This window comes from Talpa europaea (assembly GCF_964194135.1).
Source record: "Talpa europaea genome assembly, chromosome: X".
In the NCBI taxonomy this organism is placed as follows: Eukaryota; Metazoa; Chordata; class Mammalia; order Eulipotyphla; family Talpidae; genus Talpa; species Talpa europaea.
Genome location: NC_140081.1, coordinates 66243081 through 66260199, shown reverse-complemented (window position 1 = coordinate 66260199; position 17119 = coordinate 66243081). Strand labels below are relative to the sequence as shown.

Sequence of the window (17119 nt, the reverse complement as noted above, 5' to 3'; positions counted from 1 at the left end):
CTGTGGGAAGCCTCGCAACCCAGCACTCAACCGCTGCGCCACCAGGGGAGGCCCTAGATATTTATTTTTCTTTTAGTCATGTTTTGTAGTTTTTAGTATATAGGCCTTATATTTCATTTGGCAAATTTATTCATAAGTGTTTTCTTTTTGATGCTGTCATATATAGAATTATTTTAATTTCATTTTCATATTGTTCACTACAATTCTTTAATAATGTCAAAATGTGTGTGGCATATTTCCCCCCAAATTTAGACTATTACTAGCATTTTACTTATTATTTAATAGACCTTTGTGAACCAATCACTGATGAATAGATATCATGGGACCAGACAGTTAATACCTAAGTGTAGTTCTCTCCTTAAAGAATGAAAGTCTGTATGTTAATACAGAAATAATCCTAAGAATTGAATTTAAAGACATGACAAAATATTTATAGTGAGGATCTCTTAGTAATACTGACTTGTATTTTTTGACATTTTATTCATTAACATTTTCTAATAAATGAACTTCTTTGCATTTAATATGTATCAATCAGCAAATTAAGTAAATTGTGCCTATGTGGACACTTTTGACCTCAAGTTAATGGTTTGTTGTAGTGCTCATTTGGGCTTTTATCAGTTTGAAAATGTTCTTAGGGGGGAAATTTGTATCCAGCTGTTCATTTGTGCAACGCAAAGGACGTTAGTTTGCCATGTTCATTGTCACTGTTTTTCTAGCCTTTCAGTAGACAACCATTATTTTAAGCACTTGTTCCAAAGGTGTGATCTTACATAATGCCTCTATATTATAAGATAGGATAAAGCATTATACTTTAAAAACAGAATCACAGCATGGGTTTTCCAAGTGGCTGATGAGAATTACATTGCTTCAAATGTTTTGTTTTTCTCTTGCAAAGTTTTTCTTAAATCTTTGACACCTATTGTTTATTAACTAGTGAGTATTAGTGAACACTAAAACAAATGGCCAAGTTTAATTGGACATGTTAATAGAAAAATGTGCACAACTGATTCAGATGATCATGCTTATAGCTCATTTTTTACTACAGAAAGTTATTGTTTTGTATGGTAAAATTAATGGTATTTTTTTTGTTGTTGTTGTGCCCCTGAGCAAAATTTAGGACCATCAAGTTAAATAAATTATTAGGAAGGAACAGAAATATGAATCAACTCAATATGATAATCTGCTTACAGATAGCAAGACCTACCTAAATCTATACCTTCAATTTAATGACAACCCTGTATGACACTTTTAGGCTGTAGTGAGTGAAAGACAATTAACACTTTTTTTCAATGGAACATAAATGTCAAGGAGGCATGCTGGGAAGAGCAGATCAAGAACATCCTTGTCCACTGTTTTTGTAATAGTTTCTAAACTAAGAAACATGATTTTTCTTCTACATTTTCTAGTACTTAGTTATTCAAATTGATCTTCAGCATCTCATAAATCATACATTGAAGAGAGAATATAACTTATAATATTCCTGGAATATTTTGACCTCAGATTAATGATGTATAACCTTTCCCCTTACAGGCATGCTGCAAAGGAAGGTAGAAGAGGTAACACAGGTTTTTGAGACTCATCACTGCAAGGAACAGGACAACAATGTCAGGATTGCTTTTAATTGAATGGTCAAATTTTCTGCATGTTGTTTTTGGATTATATATTACCTACAAATATAGATGATGTTAAATAAAGTAGTATTTACAGTTATGCTTTAATCTTTGGTTGCAGTAAAATCTGTCTGTTTTTGTGGCTTTTTCTCCATTTAAATATATACTGTTGAGGATTATACTGTTTGACTGTTAGTATTAATAGATTAAAATATTAGCCCTGTTGTTTAGAAGGAAATCTCATAGATGTTGATTCTCTGTAGTTCATATCTTACTCTGCTAGATTCCATTCCTTTCTACGAGCACAAATCAGCTTTCTCACTCTAATCAGATCATAGAGAAGCGTTTGCCAAAAAAATAAATGCCAGTTTGTCTTTACTAGCTGCCTGTTACTTTTAACATACAGTGCTAGTTACTATAAACTCGCTCTCCTCAAAAGAATTTACTGTCTAGTTTGAAAATAAATAATGCCTGTCTGTATGAAAACAACACAAGGTTATATGTTATCCATTACAGAAAGTGTGTGCCACAGAAATTCAGAGAAGGCAGTACAAATCAGTGTTGATTGTGGATTTGAATTAGGTTATTTTAAAAAGGGTAAGGATCAGGCAATGTGCTTTCTTTTGATGTACAGATACCTTGGTATCTTATTTAGTTTTAATATTTGATTTATAGTTGTTGATTTTTGTGAATTTTTTTTAAAAAAGCATTGTTCTTAACATGGGAACAGTCTGATCCCTTCAGTTACATGTTTCATCTCTGTCAATAAATAAAGGTAATGTTCTAAAAACAAATAAAAGTATAACACCAAAATTTGCTACTTGAAAGTTTTTGAGTGACTGGAGCTTGGCTGTCTGTAATTACTGACCTGAATTTCTGTTGTGCTGACTGCACATGACCATCCTGAGGGGTACATAGTCCAGGAAGAAAATACTTTTGGAGTGAGGATTAGTGATTTTTATCTTATGAGTAGAATAAACACCAGAATTTACATGACCTTTATTCTACCCAAACTTTTCAAATTAACAGCTTGTTGTCAGGTAAGTTTTTGTAATCACTCAAAATTTTCGAGTGAAAATATTTCAGAGACCATTAAATTTTGTGGGTGGTTTCTGTAAGTAAATGCAGCTTGTGAGTAATCTTGAATAATCTCTAATTTTTTGTGTCCTTGTTCTATTATTACACCAAGATAAAGATATTTCCCTTATTTTGGGGGGAGATTCGAATCGTGTAAACTGTGTATAAGTTAAGTTTCACATTCAGTAAAGAGATCAGTGTTGGAGGAAATACTGGATTAGTCTTGTCATTGTCTAATTGCAAATCATTTCATTTTGGCCATTGTCTTTTATCTATAATATGAAAGAGCCAGACCTTATTACGTTTTCCCAGCTGAAAGAAACTAGTTTTCATTTCTCTAGAGCCTTGTGATTCCTTCATGTTTTTTCACTATGTAAGAGTGCTTATTATAAAGAGGCTACAGTACTCCTAGCTTTGCATTTGGAATTCTAGTGTTTTGTCCAGGGCATAGAAGAGTCCCGTGGATGACAAGTGGCTTGCAATTCAATACAGTAACAAGATTTAGTAGTAGAGCTCAATATACCATCTGGAATCTGGAGCCTTGGACTAAATCATCTCTAAGGTTCCTTCTGATTCTGATTCTAACCCTTATCTAACAAAAATAACATTGTTGAGCAAATATTAAAAGGTCAGAAACAACCTATTTTGCCAGTAATTTTAAGACAACTTTTATGTTAAGTTCTAGTGTTTTGAGTCCCTCTTAACCGTTTTTAAAGATTGGCTACAACAGTAACTGAAGGAGAATTCTTAAATTTGTATTGTTGACCCTTTCCACTGCTTATCTGCTTTTTCTTGTCCTTTGAAAAAGATGTCATGTCTAGTCTCTTTATAACAGCATTTGTGCTGTCTCATTTGGGAAATTTGAAAGGCATGCACAATTGTTTACTCAAATATTAAATGAGTGATGCTATCCCTCTTTAAGAGAAGATTTTTGGTTTTAGCATCTTTCATATCTGGAAATTATAATTGCTTTATAATGTATTCATCAGAAGTGTGCTGCAAACAAAACACCTAAAAAGGACAAACCCTGAAAATATGTCTATGTTAAGGAGGAGCTTCAGGCTTAATTAAACTAACCTTGTTAAATTGTCAGAAAGACAAATGAGGCATATTTTTCAGTTTGTCATAAATTATTGTAGGGGTGAAATTGTCAAATTACCTCATGGTAAGTTCTCTATGCCTATGAATAACATCTAGAAATCTCAAAGCTTTTAATGTACTGTCTGATAACCTTTTAAAGCATGGAGAGGGATGCTTTGGGAAATGGAATAGCTATTATTCCACAGTTAATAAGTTTGGCAGGGCTAGAAATAGCCTGGTTTTCCTTCTAGTGCAATTTTCTGAGTGTTTGTCCCTTGGTATCTACCGCTCGGATTGGCTCCATTTATATCCAAGTACATAGAAAACTTGCTTATGACCTTCTTTCCGGTTGCAGTTCCACTCTGTGTGAATGTCTTTTTAGCCATTCATTCTCCACTCATCCCACCTAGTGGATTTGTCATGTAGTGTTTATCACTTCGGTACCAACAGGATGTATGTATTATTAGAAGCTGTATACAATTCTGATGTGATTCAGGCCGGTGTAGTATTTCACCCTTTGCTACCTTCTCAGGAGACAAGTGCTAGCAATCTTGGTGTATTTTTCCATTTCCCTGTTGATTAATGTGTCAGTTGGATAGTTTGCTTAAGCAGCATCCCCACCACCATACAAGATTTACCTGGTGCAGGTTGGGATATAACCCATATTTTGTTTATGCTTATATTCTGTCCATATTCTCTCCAAAGCTCCAAGCCGTGCAGTAGTGCATATTATATCTGTATTCATTTATCTGCATGATTCAAGAGCAAAAAAAGTTGTAGATAACGGGTTTTAGATAACTAGTACTTTCTATGACATTTTCCATCTGCCAGAAGTTGTCAAGATAGGAAGCACAGTGTGTTTTAGTAGTTGCTCTTTGGTCCTGTTTCCTAATTTAAGCATGATGACACAGTTTGAATAAGTCTTTTTTTTTTTCTGTTGATATTCTGTTTATTTTTTTACAAACTACATGTGACTGAAATTTACTTTTTTCACTCTTGCAAACAATGCTGATTTGAAAATCCTTGCACACATTTCATTTTCTATATCTCTAATGCATCTGTAGGATAAATACCTCTAATTAGATTTGCTAGGTCAAAGGCTGTTTGCCTTGGTAATTTTGAGATATTGGTAAGCTTCTCTCCATAACGGTCATAAAAATTATATTTCTACCAATATTATTTGAGAGTGACTGTTTCCTAGAGCCTAATTTACAGAGTGTGCATTAAACTTTTGGACTTCTGCCATTCTGAAAGGTGAAAAGTGATATCTCAGGTTAGTTTTTTTTTAAAATTTTTTAATTTTTTTTACATTATATCATTTTTTAAATTTTATTTTTAAATTATTTATTTTTCTCTTTAATAGGATATTTTTATTTAAATATTTTATTTTATATAATTCTTACATCTTTTTTAATCTTTTCACAATGTATGCATTTTCATTTTGGTTATATTCCCGATACAATTGCACCTCCCCCCTTATTTTGACTCTAGTCCTTCCTTTCCCGAAACCCCCCCCCCCATGTGTCTCTGGTTTATAGTTGCTTGTTGATTTTGATTAGTCTTTTTCCTGGTCTCTTATTTAGGTTTTCTAAATTCCTGTTATGAGTGAGACCATCCGGTATTTTTCTTTTTCTTTCTGACTTATTTCACTGAGCATGATCCCTTCTAGCTCCATCCAGGTTCCAGCAATTCCACTCCTAGATGTTTACCCAAATGACGCAGAAACAGTAATTCCAAAGGGCACCTGCACCCCTATGTTTATAGCAGCACTATTTACAATAGCTAAGCTATGGAAGCAACCCAAATGCCAAAAAATAGATGACTGGATCAAGAAGATGTGGTTCATATACACAGTAGAATATTACTCAGCAATCAAAAGAGATAAACACATGCAGTTCACAGTTTGAATATGTCTTAACCTGCTGGATAACATTGCAATATTTGCTCATGGATGACCTCCCTAGCAGGTGATTTTAAAACCGTACTTTAATTTTTCCTGTGAAATAGTTGCAGAATCAAATAAATGAGTACTATTGTATCAAAAGTTTTGTACTTTACAGACACCGTATTCTGAGGTATTACCCCCATTTTAGCTGGCCTAGACCAATTAAACACAACTTATTGAAATTCACATAGTCTTGTAACTTGCCAAAGCAAAAGTTCTGTCCAGATTTGTACTCTGCTATATTATCAATAACAGGGAGTTGAGATTCAAATCCAAGCAGTGTGAGCCCCAAAACCCATGATCTTTTTTCTTCTGTGGCACTTTGTCATGTAACAAGGGCTTCCCTTAATTAAAAATGATTTGATAATAGTCACATTTGGTAATATGGTTACAAACACACACAAACAGAGAGAAAGAGAGTGAGAAACAGAATGAGTATCTTCCCCTATCTGGTAACAGACACCACTTGCCTTTTTTCCCAGAGATCTTCTATATATAGACAGGCAAACATACACATATATTCTCCCTTTTTTGCTCAAATGGGAGTATACTGTACACATTTTTACAGACCTAGCTGTTGCATTGACTATGTTTTAGTCTGTAGAGTTACTTTGTCATAGTTGGGATTGCTGCATACTTTTCCAGTAAATGAATAGCATATTTGTGGATATTTAAGTTGCTTTCCAATATTCTGTTGTGGCAATGCCACAGTGAATTTTCTATATATAATAGAAGTTGAATTGCTGCTCTAAGGCAAATGAGCATTAATTTCAATTATACCCTCAAGTCGCTTACCATAGACGTCATACCAGTTTCCCTGCAGCATCAACAAAATAAGTGCATTGACAGATTTGACTAGTCTGGTAGCTGAAAATGTTATTTTAGTATACTTTGTAAATGTACACTTTTTAAAGAACTTTAGATTTGCAGGAAATTTAGTAGTACAGATTTCTCTATATCTCCATTTAATTTCCGTTAGTGTTAACATCTTATAACTGATATAAGCTAATGTCACAGCTAATGAACATAATTAAAGTTTATTGACATGTGTTTAGTTTTTACTTAGGTCCCTTTTTCTCTTCCAGGATGCCATTCAGGATATCACATTAAATTTAGTCATCATGTCTCATTTTGTGTCTTTGACTGTGACAGAGTCTCAGACTTGCCATGTCTTTGATGACCTTGACAGTTTTGAGGTGTACAGGCCAGGCATTTTGTGATCAGTTGCCTTTGAAATTTCATGTCACTTATACATCAAATGATCTTTTCATGTGCTTAGGGACATTTGTATTTCCATTTCTAGATCATGCTCTTTACTACTATCCTGATCCTTTCTCTTCATTAATCATAATTTTCAATAGGAACATCCATGGGCTTGAATATATATGGATTTCTGATTCTTAGGATAGAAAATACAATGTTTTGTAAGCCTCTGTTACAGAAAGAAGAGAACCACTAGTGCCAGTGATGTGCCTGAGTTGTTTCTGCCCACTGTGGCTGCACTGCAGAGGATGGACCTGAACCTCGACTGGAAACCGTGGGTAGGTCAGAGAAGACCTTGGCAGAAGCAATATTGTTAGGGATGCATTTGACAGAAATTAGAGAATAGCCAGGCTTTTGTGATATTGGATGAGAGTGAAGATGTCAAGGGTGATTCCTTGGTTTTGAGCTGGATGTTTTGTATGTGCTTTTAACCTGGAGGAGAAATGAAACAGAAATAGTCGGACACTTTACAGCGCAACGGTTACTTAATACTTTCTCTTTTTATTGCTTCAGCTCTGTCGGACTACGATTCCCAGAGGCCTGCACGGTACCACAATACCCTTAGAGTCTGCCGCGTAGAGTTCTGGGACTTGAAGTCCGCAGCCTATTTACCCAAGTTAGAGATAGGGGCCTGTGGAAACATGAAGAGGTAAGGGCTTGTCTGAGAGCAGGCGATGAGGGGAAATCTTGTTTTACTTTTTAACTTTGAAAATGGATTTTGCTACTTTGTGTTTGTGTTTTGTCACCTTCTGGGGACGCGGTTTCGTGTGAGCGGGAAAACAAAGGAGGAGGGAGGAGGAGGGGAGACGGGCTAGCCTGGCCTGCTGGGCGAAGTTCGGGAAGGCCCGCCGGGGCGGGTTCCCGCAGGAATGCGCTCCCGGCGCGGGTATGCAGGCCACGGCGCCGGCCCCCGGAGCTGGACGGATGCTGTGTTCCCTTCCTGTTTCAGATGGACCCACCCAGGTAAAAGGGTCTTGGCCGACGGATGCCCGGTGCCGGAGAAACCCGAGCCACCACCCCCCCCCCCAGCCCCCGCTGTCCCACCCTTCCTTCTCCGAGAGGGGCTCAGGGCGGGCGCATACTTGCAGTGTTTGCCCATTGAAGAGGAGTGGTTCGGGTGCCCAGAGCATGCTTGTGCTTTTTTCATCTTAAAGTAAGCGGGTAATACTTTGTTTCGACAAATTTAGAAGGAAAACACAAAACCGATTCGATGTATTAGAGGAACAGAAAGCCACTGCTGCGAGCAGCTCCCTCTACCGGTCCCGCAGGAAACGGCAGCCTTAGCTTGGCAGGTCGTTGCGGAAACCCTGCGCCTCACCATTACTGACGGCACACAAAGCCTGTCTGAAGGCGCCACTACATTAATTTTGGATTCATTCTGCAAGTGGAATAATCACTCTGGAATTGGGCGGGGCATATCCAATTCATACTGATGTGTTCTCCTGTTCTGTTCATCCCTCGTGCCATTTTAAAAAAAACCTTTCTGATTTCCCCTGCTTCAAAATAACTTTTAAAAGCATGTGCATTGCTGTATATCTCATACGTGCATAATAACGTATCTTTATAGCTTAAGGAAGAATAGACTCGTACCCACCACAAGCCTTGGAAATAGAATGTCACCGGTACCTTGAAAGTCCCCTGTGTGCCCCTTCCTGTTTGCTTCTCTTCCCTCCTTTTCCCTGAGGGGACCATTATCAGGAATTTTGCATAATCATCCCCTTCATTTAAAAAGAAATAGTTTTACCACTTATGAATTTAATCCTGAACAAAATCTTTCAAGTTTATTCATTTTTAAGCTTTATGTAAATGAACACTCTCTGTATGAATTTTTCTATGACCTGCTTTTTTTTTTTTTCCACTCAACAGTTTATTTTGGATTTGTGTGTACTGGGTAGTAACATGTTTTTTTCATTTCAAAGTCACATTAAACTTGGCAAGGACTGAAATTTTAAATACTAGGTAAAATTTAAGATATTTAAGAAAAGAATTTTTAAACATCAGAACTTACAGGTATTTAAAAATTTGCTAAAATAAGCCTAAGTCTTTCCACAGCATGGGAATCTAGTTTATAATAATGGGGAATATTTCAAGCCTCATCATAGCCCCAATAGGAAAGGGCTATTTTATAAAAAAGGCTTTTAATACTCACTTTCCTTATGGTTAACTCACAATGTTTTTGTCTTTTATAATCTGTTGTTTCATTCTTAAATGGTCTTGTTATTTCATTACACTTGAATGAGAATTTTCAATTATTTAGGGTTAGTTAGCTCATGTTAACATTACCTGGATTTTGTCCAGTTGCCTGAACTATAAAATGTTACGATGCTCTTCACATTTGTTTCTATATATTCTTCTTTGGAGAGCTCTCTTTCTGCTCCAGATCCTGACGACACAGATGACTTGAAATTTCTGTGTTCAGGTTAGATGCTAATCTATGCAACAGTTCTACCATCTCTCATGTTCCTTTTCACCAATATCAGTTATACTGTCACCTCAGACTCAGTCATTGAAGTATTCCTGATACTTATTGCTGTGGTTCACTTGTAATAGCCCCTTGACTCAACATGGCTAAAACAATGCTGACTTTACAACCATTTGTTCAATCTCGAGCTTCCTTGTTCCTTCTTTGTGGGTACCCTCATTCTCTCAGTTACACAGCTTGGAATTTGTGGGTTATCTTTGACTCCTCCCTGATCCCTACCTTCCAAAGGCTTCTCTAATCTAATCCTTCCTTTCCAATTCCACTGTTATCACTCTAGTGTGGACCTTATGCTTGATAAATTTAAATTGTTTTCTAACTAGTGCTTCTGTTTTTTGTCTCCTACTAATCCATATCCATTTTCCTAAACCATCACTTTTGTGGTGTCACTTAACTGCCTGATAAATTGCTTTCTAATACTTATACATTAAAGTCCGGGCCCCCTAGTTAGTGTATTTAAGGCCATTCACAATCTGAATCTAATTATTCCTCCAAGATATCTCCCAGTGCTCCCATACCTGAATGCAGGCTAAATTGAACTTCTCATTATCCCTGAGAACATATTTCTGTCTCTTTATACACGCTCTCCCTGTTCTCCTGTCCTTCATCACACCCAATCCTTCAGATGCCGGTTTAAGAATTACCTTTCCAAGGCCTTCATTACCACCTTAACTCCTAATTATGTCTGTCTTCTCTGAACTCCTACTAATTTGGCATATACATCTCTGTATCATTCTCTCCTCTGCCCCTCCCTCTTCCCTCCTTCCCCCTTCTCCTCCTCCCCCTTCCTACCTCTCCCTACAGGCACAGGCACAAAACACACATTTATTTCCTCTCACTAAATTAATTGCAGACTTCTTGAGGATGGGGACTATGCCTTGAATATTGACTTGTCTTCACCTCTGTCAGTACCTAGCACAATGGGTTGTGTGTATTTAGCAAATGTTTGTGAAATGAATGGTAAAGAGTGATCAAGTGGTAGGGAAGTGGGATCCCTAAAGATAATGTAGATAAAGAATATGTTCTAGGATTCACTGTCTCTTCTACTTTCTGTGTATATTCTTATATCTACTCCAGGGTGAACAGCTGTGTGAAGAGTGATGAGCATGTCCTGGAGGAGTTGGAAACAGAAGGGGAGAGGCAGCTGAAAAGCCTCCTTCAGCATCAGCTTGATACCTCTGTCTCCATTGAGGAGTAGGTATTGATTTTGCAAGCAGATAGAGTATTACAGACCCTCTCCTGCAGGTGACAGACCCCTGTTAAAGCCTGCGTGGAGCACTCCGCTCCCACCCACCTTTCCTTGGCAAACTTCTATTTATTAGGCAGGATTTTTCTTGTGTGTCTCTTCCTCTAGGAAGCTTCCCATATCCCTCTAAGTCTGAGCTAAGTGCTTTCCTATCTCTTCCCTTAACGTACATAGATAGCCCTTCTAACCCAGTGTTGTCATTGTTTACTTGCCTCTCCCTATGTTCTTCTACAAGAGCACAGACCATTATTATCTTTTTTATTAAGCCCCCAGTACCTAGCACAGTGTTGGATGCATAGTACGTACTCAATAAATGTTAAATTCGGTCACTTATTGGTCTTGGATGAGCGCATATTGATGGCATTTCATTTTATTGTAGTAGTGCTTCAGCCTAGAAATAGGGCATGAGAGAGACATTGCCTGTGATTTTCATTGTAACTCTTTATTAAAAGTGAGCTGCAACTCCGAACTGTGGTAACTTGAAGATGTTCTTACTCCCTTTCTGCTTGTGTTGCAGATGTATGTCTAAAAAAGAGAGCTTTGCTCCTGGTACTATGTACAAGCCCTTTGGGAAGGAAGCAGCTGGAACTATGACTTTATCCCAATTCCAGACACTGCATGAGAAGGATCAGGAAACTGCTTCTCTCAGGGAACTAGGGCTCAATGAAACAGAAATATTGATCTGGAAGAGCCATGTTACAGGTGAAAAGGTGAGTGGGGCATTTTCTGGTCTGGAGAATAAATACCAAGGCCTCTATTTGGCATTGAGATCTTTTTTTATTTCTAATTCTCTTAAAACTGAATTTTGTGTGTGAATCTTCTTTGGTTTCTAGAATAGGGACCTTGGCAAAAGAGTAGCTGTTCTTTGAATTCTTTGCTAACACTTCTATAAACTATCATCTTCTTTTCCTATTGGAGGCATCAGATCATCACTTTCAGAATTGTCCTTTTTGATCTGTGCCATCTCTCTTTTCTGGTTTCAGAGGACAAGACTGAGGGCAACCCCTGAAGCAATACAGAAGCGTCTTCAAGACATTGAAGAAAGGATCTCAGAGCGTCAGCGCATCCTTTGCCTGCCACAGAGATTTGCAAAGAGCAAACAGTTGACCCGGCGCGAAATGGAAATAGAAAAGTCTTTATTTCAGGGAGCTGACCGCCATTCCTTCCTTAAGGCTCTTTATTACCAAGGTATGTGATTGCCACTGATTTTGAAATGTTCTTTCATTGAGACAAAGATTTAACATTAGATAAGAAGAGTTAATGAAGGGATAGGGGAAGGACAAACTATCACTACTCTGGAAGCATATAGATTCCACGAGAGAGACAAATATGCACACAGTTGCAGTACAACATGGAAATTGCTTTTATAAAGATGTGAATAAAGTGGTAGGCAGCAGAGAACATCTAAGTCTAGTTGGGGGAGTCAGGAGTTGTTGACATTTGTATTAAGTCTTGACAAATGCACAGACATTTGTCCGGTAAATAGGGGGAGAGGGTGTTACAGTTAGCGGGTGAAATGGAACAGGATTGTGAAACGACCTGATGTGTCTAGGGAACAATGAAAAGTTCAGTGTGGCAAGAAGTACTGGGCATGGCAGGGAATGATGGGAGATAACATTGGAAAGGTTGGTGAGGCCAGATGGTGAAGGGTTTTTAGGCTGAACTATAAATTAGCACAAAATAAATAGTCTCCACCATAACCAGAATTAGTTTAGTATTCATTTTCTAGGCACTGTGGAAGGTGCACAGAACTTTGTGGTTCCTGACGTGCTTAATGACTTTTGTGCCAATTACAGTCTGATTGGAAAGTAGCACTTAGTAAGAAAGCTAGAAATACTTGTGTTGTAGAAGTTCAGAGAAGGGAAAGGCCACTGTGCTTTGGTGTCATTGAAGACCTCTCAGAGGAAGTAAGAGTTAAATATTCTTTCAATACTACCTATTCTTTAAGAAGGAGAGGGACACGCATTTCACTGTGGCACGTTTGGGGGAATTGTGAGAGGTGGAGAGGAAGCTAAAAATTTTGAACTTTCATTTGGTGATTAGTATAGACCTTTCCAGAGTTAGTTATTCATTTGTTAATTGGTTGGAATATGGTTTTTGAGCCAGGAATAACACAATAAAAACAGTATTTGTAAATGATTAATCTGTTGGCCAATAAATTAGATGAGAGAAGAAGAACTGGCAGCAGGGAGAATGGTTACAGAGTATTACAGTCATTTAGGAATGAAGATCTGGACTAAAGTGATGGCAGTGGAATTGAAAAGAGAGGTATGTATGGTTATAAGAGACATTACAAAGGAAGAATTGATCAAGCTTGTTGATGAGAATGAAGGCGAGTCAATGGAGAGGAATGCATCAAAGATAACCTAGAGGTTTCAAGGCTTGCTTTTATGGGAAAATTTTGAGGAAAGGTGATGAGTTTATTTTTAAACAAGTTCTATTTGTAATAATGGCAGGATCATCAAATTCTGTTATTGAGGAGGCATTGGGATATGCAGCAGTGAAGCTCAGGAAAGAGGTCATGACTAGAGAGATAAAATTGGGAATCATGTATGCTTTGCTGATAGGCAAAAGCCTGAGAATGAGTGAATTATTTGTTCAAGACTGAGAGACCATAGATATAGAAGAGCATTGTGAAGGAAGGCATGGATCACAAATGAACAGTTTGTTGGGAAATGGCAGAATGCTGGGAAAATCCTGGCTCCCCCACTTAGTAGCTCTAAGATGCTAGGCAAGTTGCCACTCTGTGCTTCAATTTCCTCATCTGTAAAATGAGAATATTAATAGTATAATAGGGTTGTTAGGATGTTTAAGTGAGATAATACATGTGAAGCATTTAGAGCAGTACCTGGTATTTGGGGGGACGGGGCGGGTGGTGTATGAATCTGTTCTTTTTCCTATCTTTGAAACTCCTTGCTTTAAACCTTCACAGCATACCACAAAAAGACAAGTGCAGACAAGTACATGACCTCAATGAAGAGGAAGATAAAATTAGGCACAAAAGGCAAGTCGAGAGTTTTCTTACAGTGTTAGATTTAGGAATGTAACCTAGGGTCCGAGACTTCTAAGTTGAGCACTATTTAATTCCATTTTCAGTATGTGACAATGTTTATAGGAAATGATCTAGAAGGAGCATATTATCCTGATATAGAATATTAAAGAGAGGAGTTAGTAGAAGTTGTAAAGCTTTTCCATTTAGTGTTGTTGATTTTTTTCTCTATTAAGTTATTGTACCAGACATAAAATGAACTTAATGTTTTTTAGATCCTATTTCACAACTGATTCTGAATATTTTTATTAAATCAGTAAAGTATAAATATGATGATTATGATAATATAACAGCTAATCTTTTATTTTGAAATGAGCTTACAATAAAATTGCCTGGTTTTTCGTGGGGTTTTTTTTTTGGTGTACCATTGTGATTTGTAAATCATGTTAATCATGTAACCACCACCACCACGATCAGGATAGAGAACAGCTCCATCAGCCTAAAACTTCTTCATATTATATATTTTATAGTCATCCCCAACACCCACCCATAATCTCTGATAATCACTGATCTGTTCTCCATCACTATAGTTTTATCTTTCAGAGAATATCATATAAATAGAATTATAAAATACGTAACCTTTTGAGACTGCCTTGTTTCATTCATCATAATGCCTTTGAGATTCATCCAAGCTGAATGTATCACTAGTTCATTCATTTTGCTGAGTAGCATTCCATTTTATGGTTGTTCCAAAGTTTGTTTTTCCATTCATCCATTGAAGTGCATTTGGGTGTTTCTAGGTTATGGTGATTATGAATAATATTGCTGTGAACATTCTTATACAGGTTTTTGTGTGAACATAAATTTTTATTTCTCTAAGGTAAATATCTAGAAGTGGGATTACTGGGTCATATGGTAAGTGTATGTTTAACTTTATAAGAAACTGCCAAACCATTTTCCAGAGTGGCTGAACCATTTTGCATTTTCACCAGCAATGTATGAGAGTTCAAGTTGCATCTTTGTCAGCTTTTGGTATTGTGGGTATTTATTTTAGTTATTCTAATAGATGTGAAGTGGTATCGCATTGTAGTTTTAATTTGCATTTCCTTAATGGCTAGTGGTGTTGAACATCTTTCCATATGCTTATTTGTCATCTTTATATCCTGTTTGCTGAAGTGTCTGTTCAAATACTTGCTGTTTTTAATTGGATGGTTCACTTTCTTCTTGATAACTGTTGAGAGTTCTTTATATATTCTAAACACAATTCTCTGACGGACATATGATTTGAAAATATTTTATCCCAGTCAATACCTTGTCTTTTCATTCTCTTAACATAGCCTTTTGCAGAGCACAATTTTTTTCAATTGTGGTAAAATATACCTAACCTGAAATTGAACATTTTAACCATTTTTTTATGCGTGCAGTTCTGTGGCATTAAAAGCATGTTCACATTGCTCTGCAGCCATCATCACTATCCATCTCCAGAGCTTTTTCTTCTTCCCAAGCTGTAACTCTGTACCCATTAAACACTTAATTCCCATTCTCTACTTCTCTTCAGCCCCTGGCAACCACCACTCTACTTTGTGTCTCTATGAATTTGACTACTCTAGGGTATCTCATCTAAGTGGAAGCATACAGTATTTGTCATTTCGTGTCTGTCTTATTTCCGTTAGCTTAATGTCATCAAAGTTTATTCACGTTATAGCATGTGTCAGAATTTCCTTCCTTTTAAAAAATGCTAAATAATATTCCTTTGTATGTATCTATTACATATTGCTTATCCATTCATCTGTCAGTAGACACTGTTGTTTTTAACTTTTTGATGACTGTGAACAATGCTGCTGTAACCTCGATGTCTTGAGTCCCTGCTTTTGATTATTTTGAATATATACCCACACAATTGGAATTGCTAGATCATATGGTAATTCTATGTTTAATATTTTCAGGGACCACCATACTGTTTTTCATGGAGGTGATACCATTTTACATTCCCACCAGCAATACACAAGGCTTCCAGTTTCTTATTTTCTTTTTTTATAATAGCAATCCTAATGGGTGTAAACTGTGGTTTGGTTTGCATTTCCCTAGTGACTAGTGATGTTGAACATGTTTTCATGTGCTTTTTTGATCATTTGTATATCTTCTTTGGAGAAATGTTTATTTAAGACGTTTGCCCATTTAAAAAAAATGTTGGTTATTTGTTGGTCACATATAGTTCTTTGTGTACTCTGGATATTAATCCTTTGTCAGATATATGTTATGCAAATATTTATATTTTCTCCTTTTCCATGGGTTGCCTTTGTATTATATTGATAGTGTTCTTTGATTCATAGAAATTTTTACTTTGATGAGGTCCAATTTGTCTATTTTTTCTTTTTTTAATATGTGTTTTTTGCGTCATATTCAAGAAATCATTACCAAATCCAATGTCATAAAGCTGTTAACATATGTTACCTTCTGAGAGTTTTGTAGTTTTAGTTCTTATGTTTAGGTCTTTGATCCCTTTTGTATTTTTTTTTTTTTGCATATGTTATCATCCAGCTTTCTTAGCACTACTTGTTGATAACACTGTCCTTTCCACATTGAATGGTGTTGGCACTTTCTCCAAAAATCATTTGGCCATATATGTGAGGTTCTATTTCTACATTCTCTATTCACCAGTTCCTTTGGCATATATATCTATCTTTGTGCTGTAGCCACAGTTTTAATTTTTGAAAGTTTTGTAAATTTTGAAACCGGGAACTGTAAAACCTTTCTTTTGTTCTTCTTTTTCAATATTGTTTTTGCTATTCGGAGTCCCTTGAGATTCCATATGAATTTTAGGATAAATTTTTCTACTTCTGGAAAAAACCTCTGAGATTTTGATGGACATTGCATTGAATCTTTAGATTACTTCAGGTAGTTCTGGCATCTTAGCAGTGTCTTCAATTCACTTTGTATCATTAATTTATTTTAGCAACATTTATTAGTTTTCTGTGTACCAGTCTTTTAGCCTCAGAGCAAACAGTTTAGATGTTGACTTAATCCATTTTGTCAATTTTTTCCTTTCTTCGATCATGCTATTATTTTTTTTTCTTGACACACCCACCTTAAAAAATGCAGGTGTGTGGGGTTAATCAGGCATCCTTCAGTGATAAGCTCATGCAAGTTGCATGAGATACTTAGTTGATTTCTGGTTGAGCTTTAAAGGATTATTTTCCTGACACAATTTTTTTTTCTATCATGTCTTCTGAGCATGTTGCCATACTCTCTTTACTCCATAGATAGATATTTAAATTATTTCCACATCTTGCCTATCATGAACAGTGCTACAGTGATTATATGAGTGAAGATATTTCTTGAAGATCCTGATTTCAGTTATTTTGAATAAATGCCCATAAGTAGAATTCTTTATCACATGACATTTCTATTTTAATTCTTTTGCAGAACC

At 36.5% G+C, this 17119-nt stretch overlaps 2 protein-coding genes across 2 annotated transcripts in view; both read left to right on the top strand.

Annotated features, from left to right (window-relative positions):
• Positions 1-1625, top strand: part of NUP62CL (nucleoporin 62 C-terminal like) — a gene marked incomplete at both ends in the record, with an annotated part of 66721 nt that extends 65096 nt beyond the window's left edge. The window contains 1 exon segment of the mRNA XM_084258984.1: positions 1531-1625. Coding sequence (XP_084115110.1) covers positions 1531-1625 — 95 coding nt within the window.
• A 977-nt stretch (positions 1626-2602) lies between these two features.
• The window catches only part of RBM41 (RNA binding motif protein 41), a gene marked incomplete at both ends in the record, with an annotated part of 55382 nt that continues 40865 nt past the window's right edge, over positions 2603-17119 (top strand). Inside the window, 7 exons of the mRNA XM_084258983.1 lie at positions 2603-2650; positions 6798-6900; positions 7489-7624; positions 10532-10648; positions 11218-11410; positions 11684-11888; positions 13633-13704. Of these exons, the coding sequence (XP_084115109.1) occupies positions 2603-2650; positions 6798-6900; positions 7489-7624; positions 10532-10648; positions 11218-11410; positions 11684-11888; positions 13633-13704 (874 nt within the window). The remainder of the gene's footprint in view (positions 2651-6797; positions 6901-7488; positions 7625-10531; positions 10649-11217; positions 11411-11683; positions 11889-13632; positions 13705-17119) is intronic.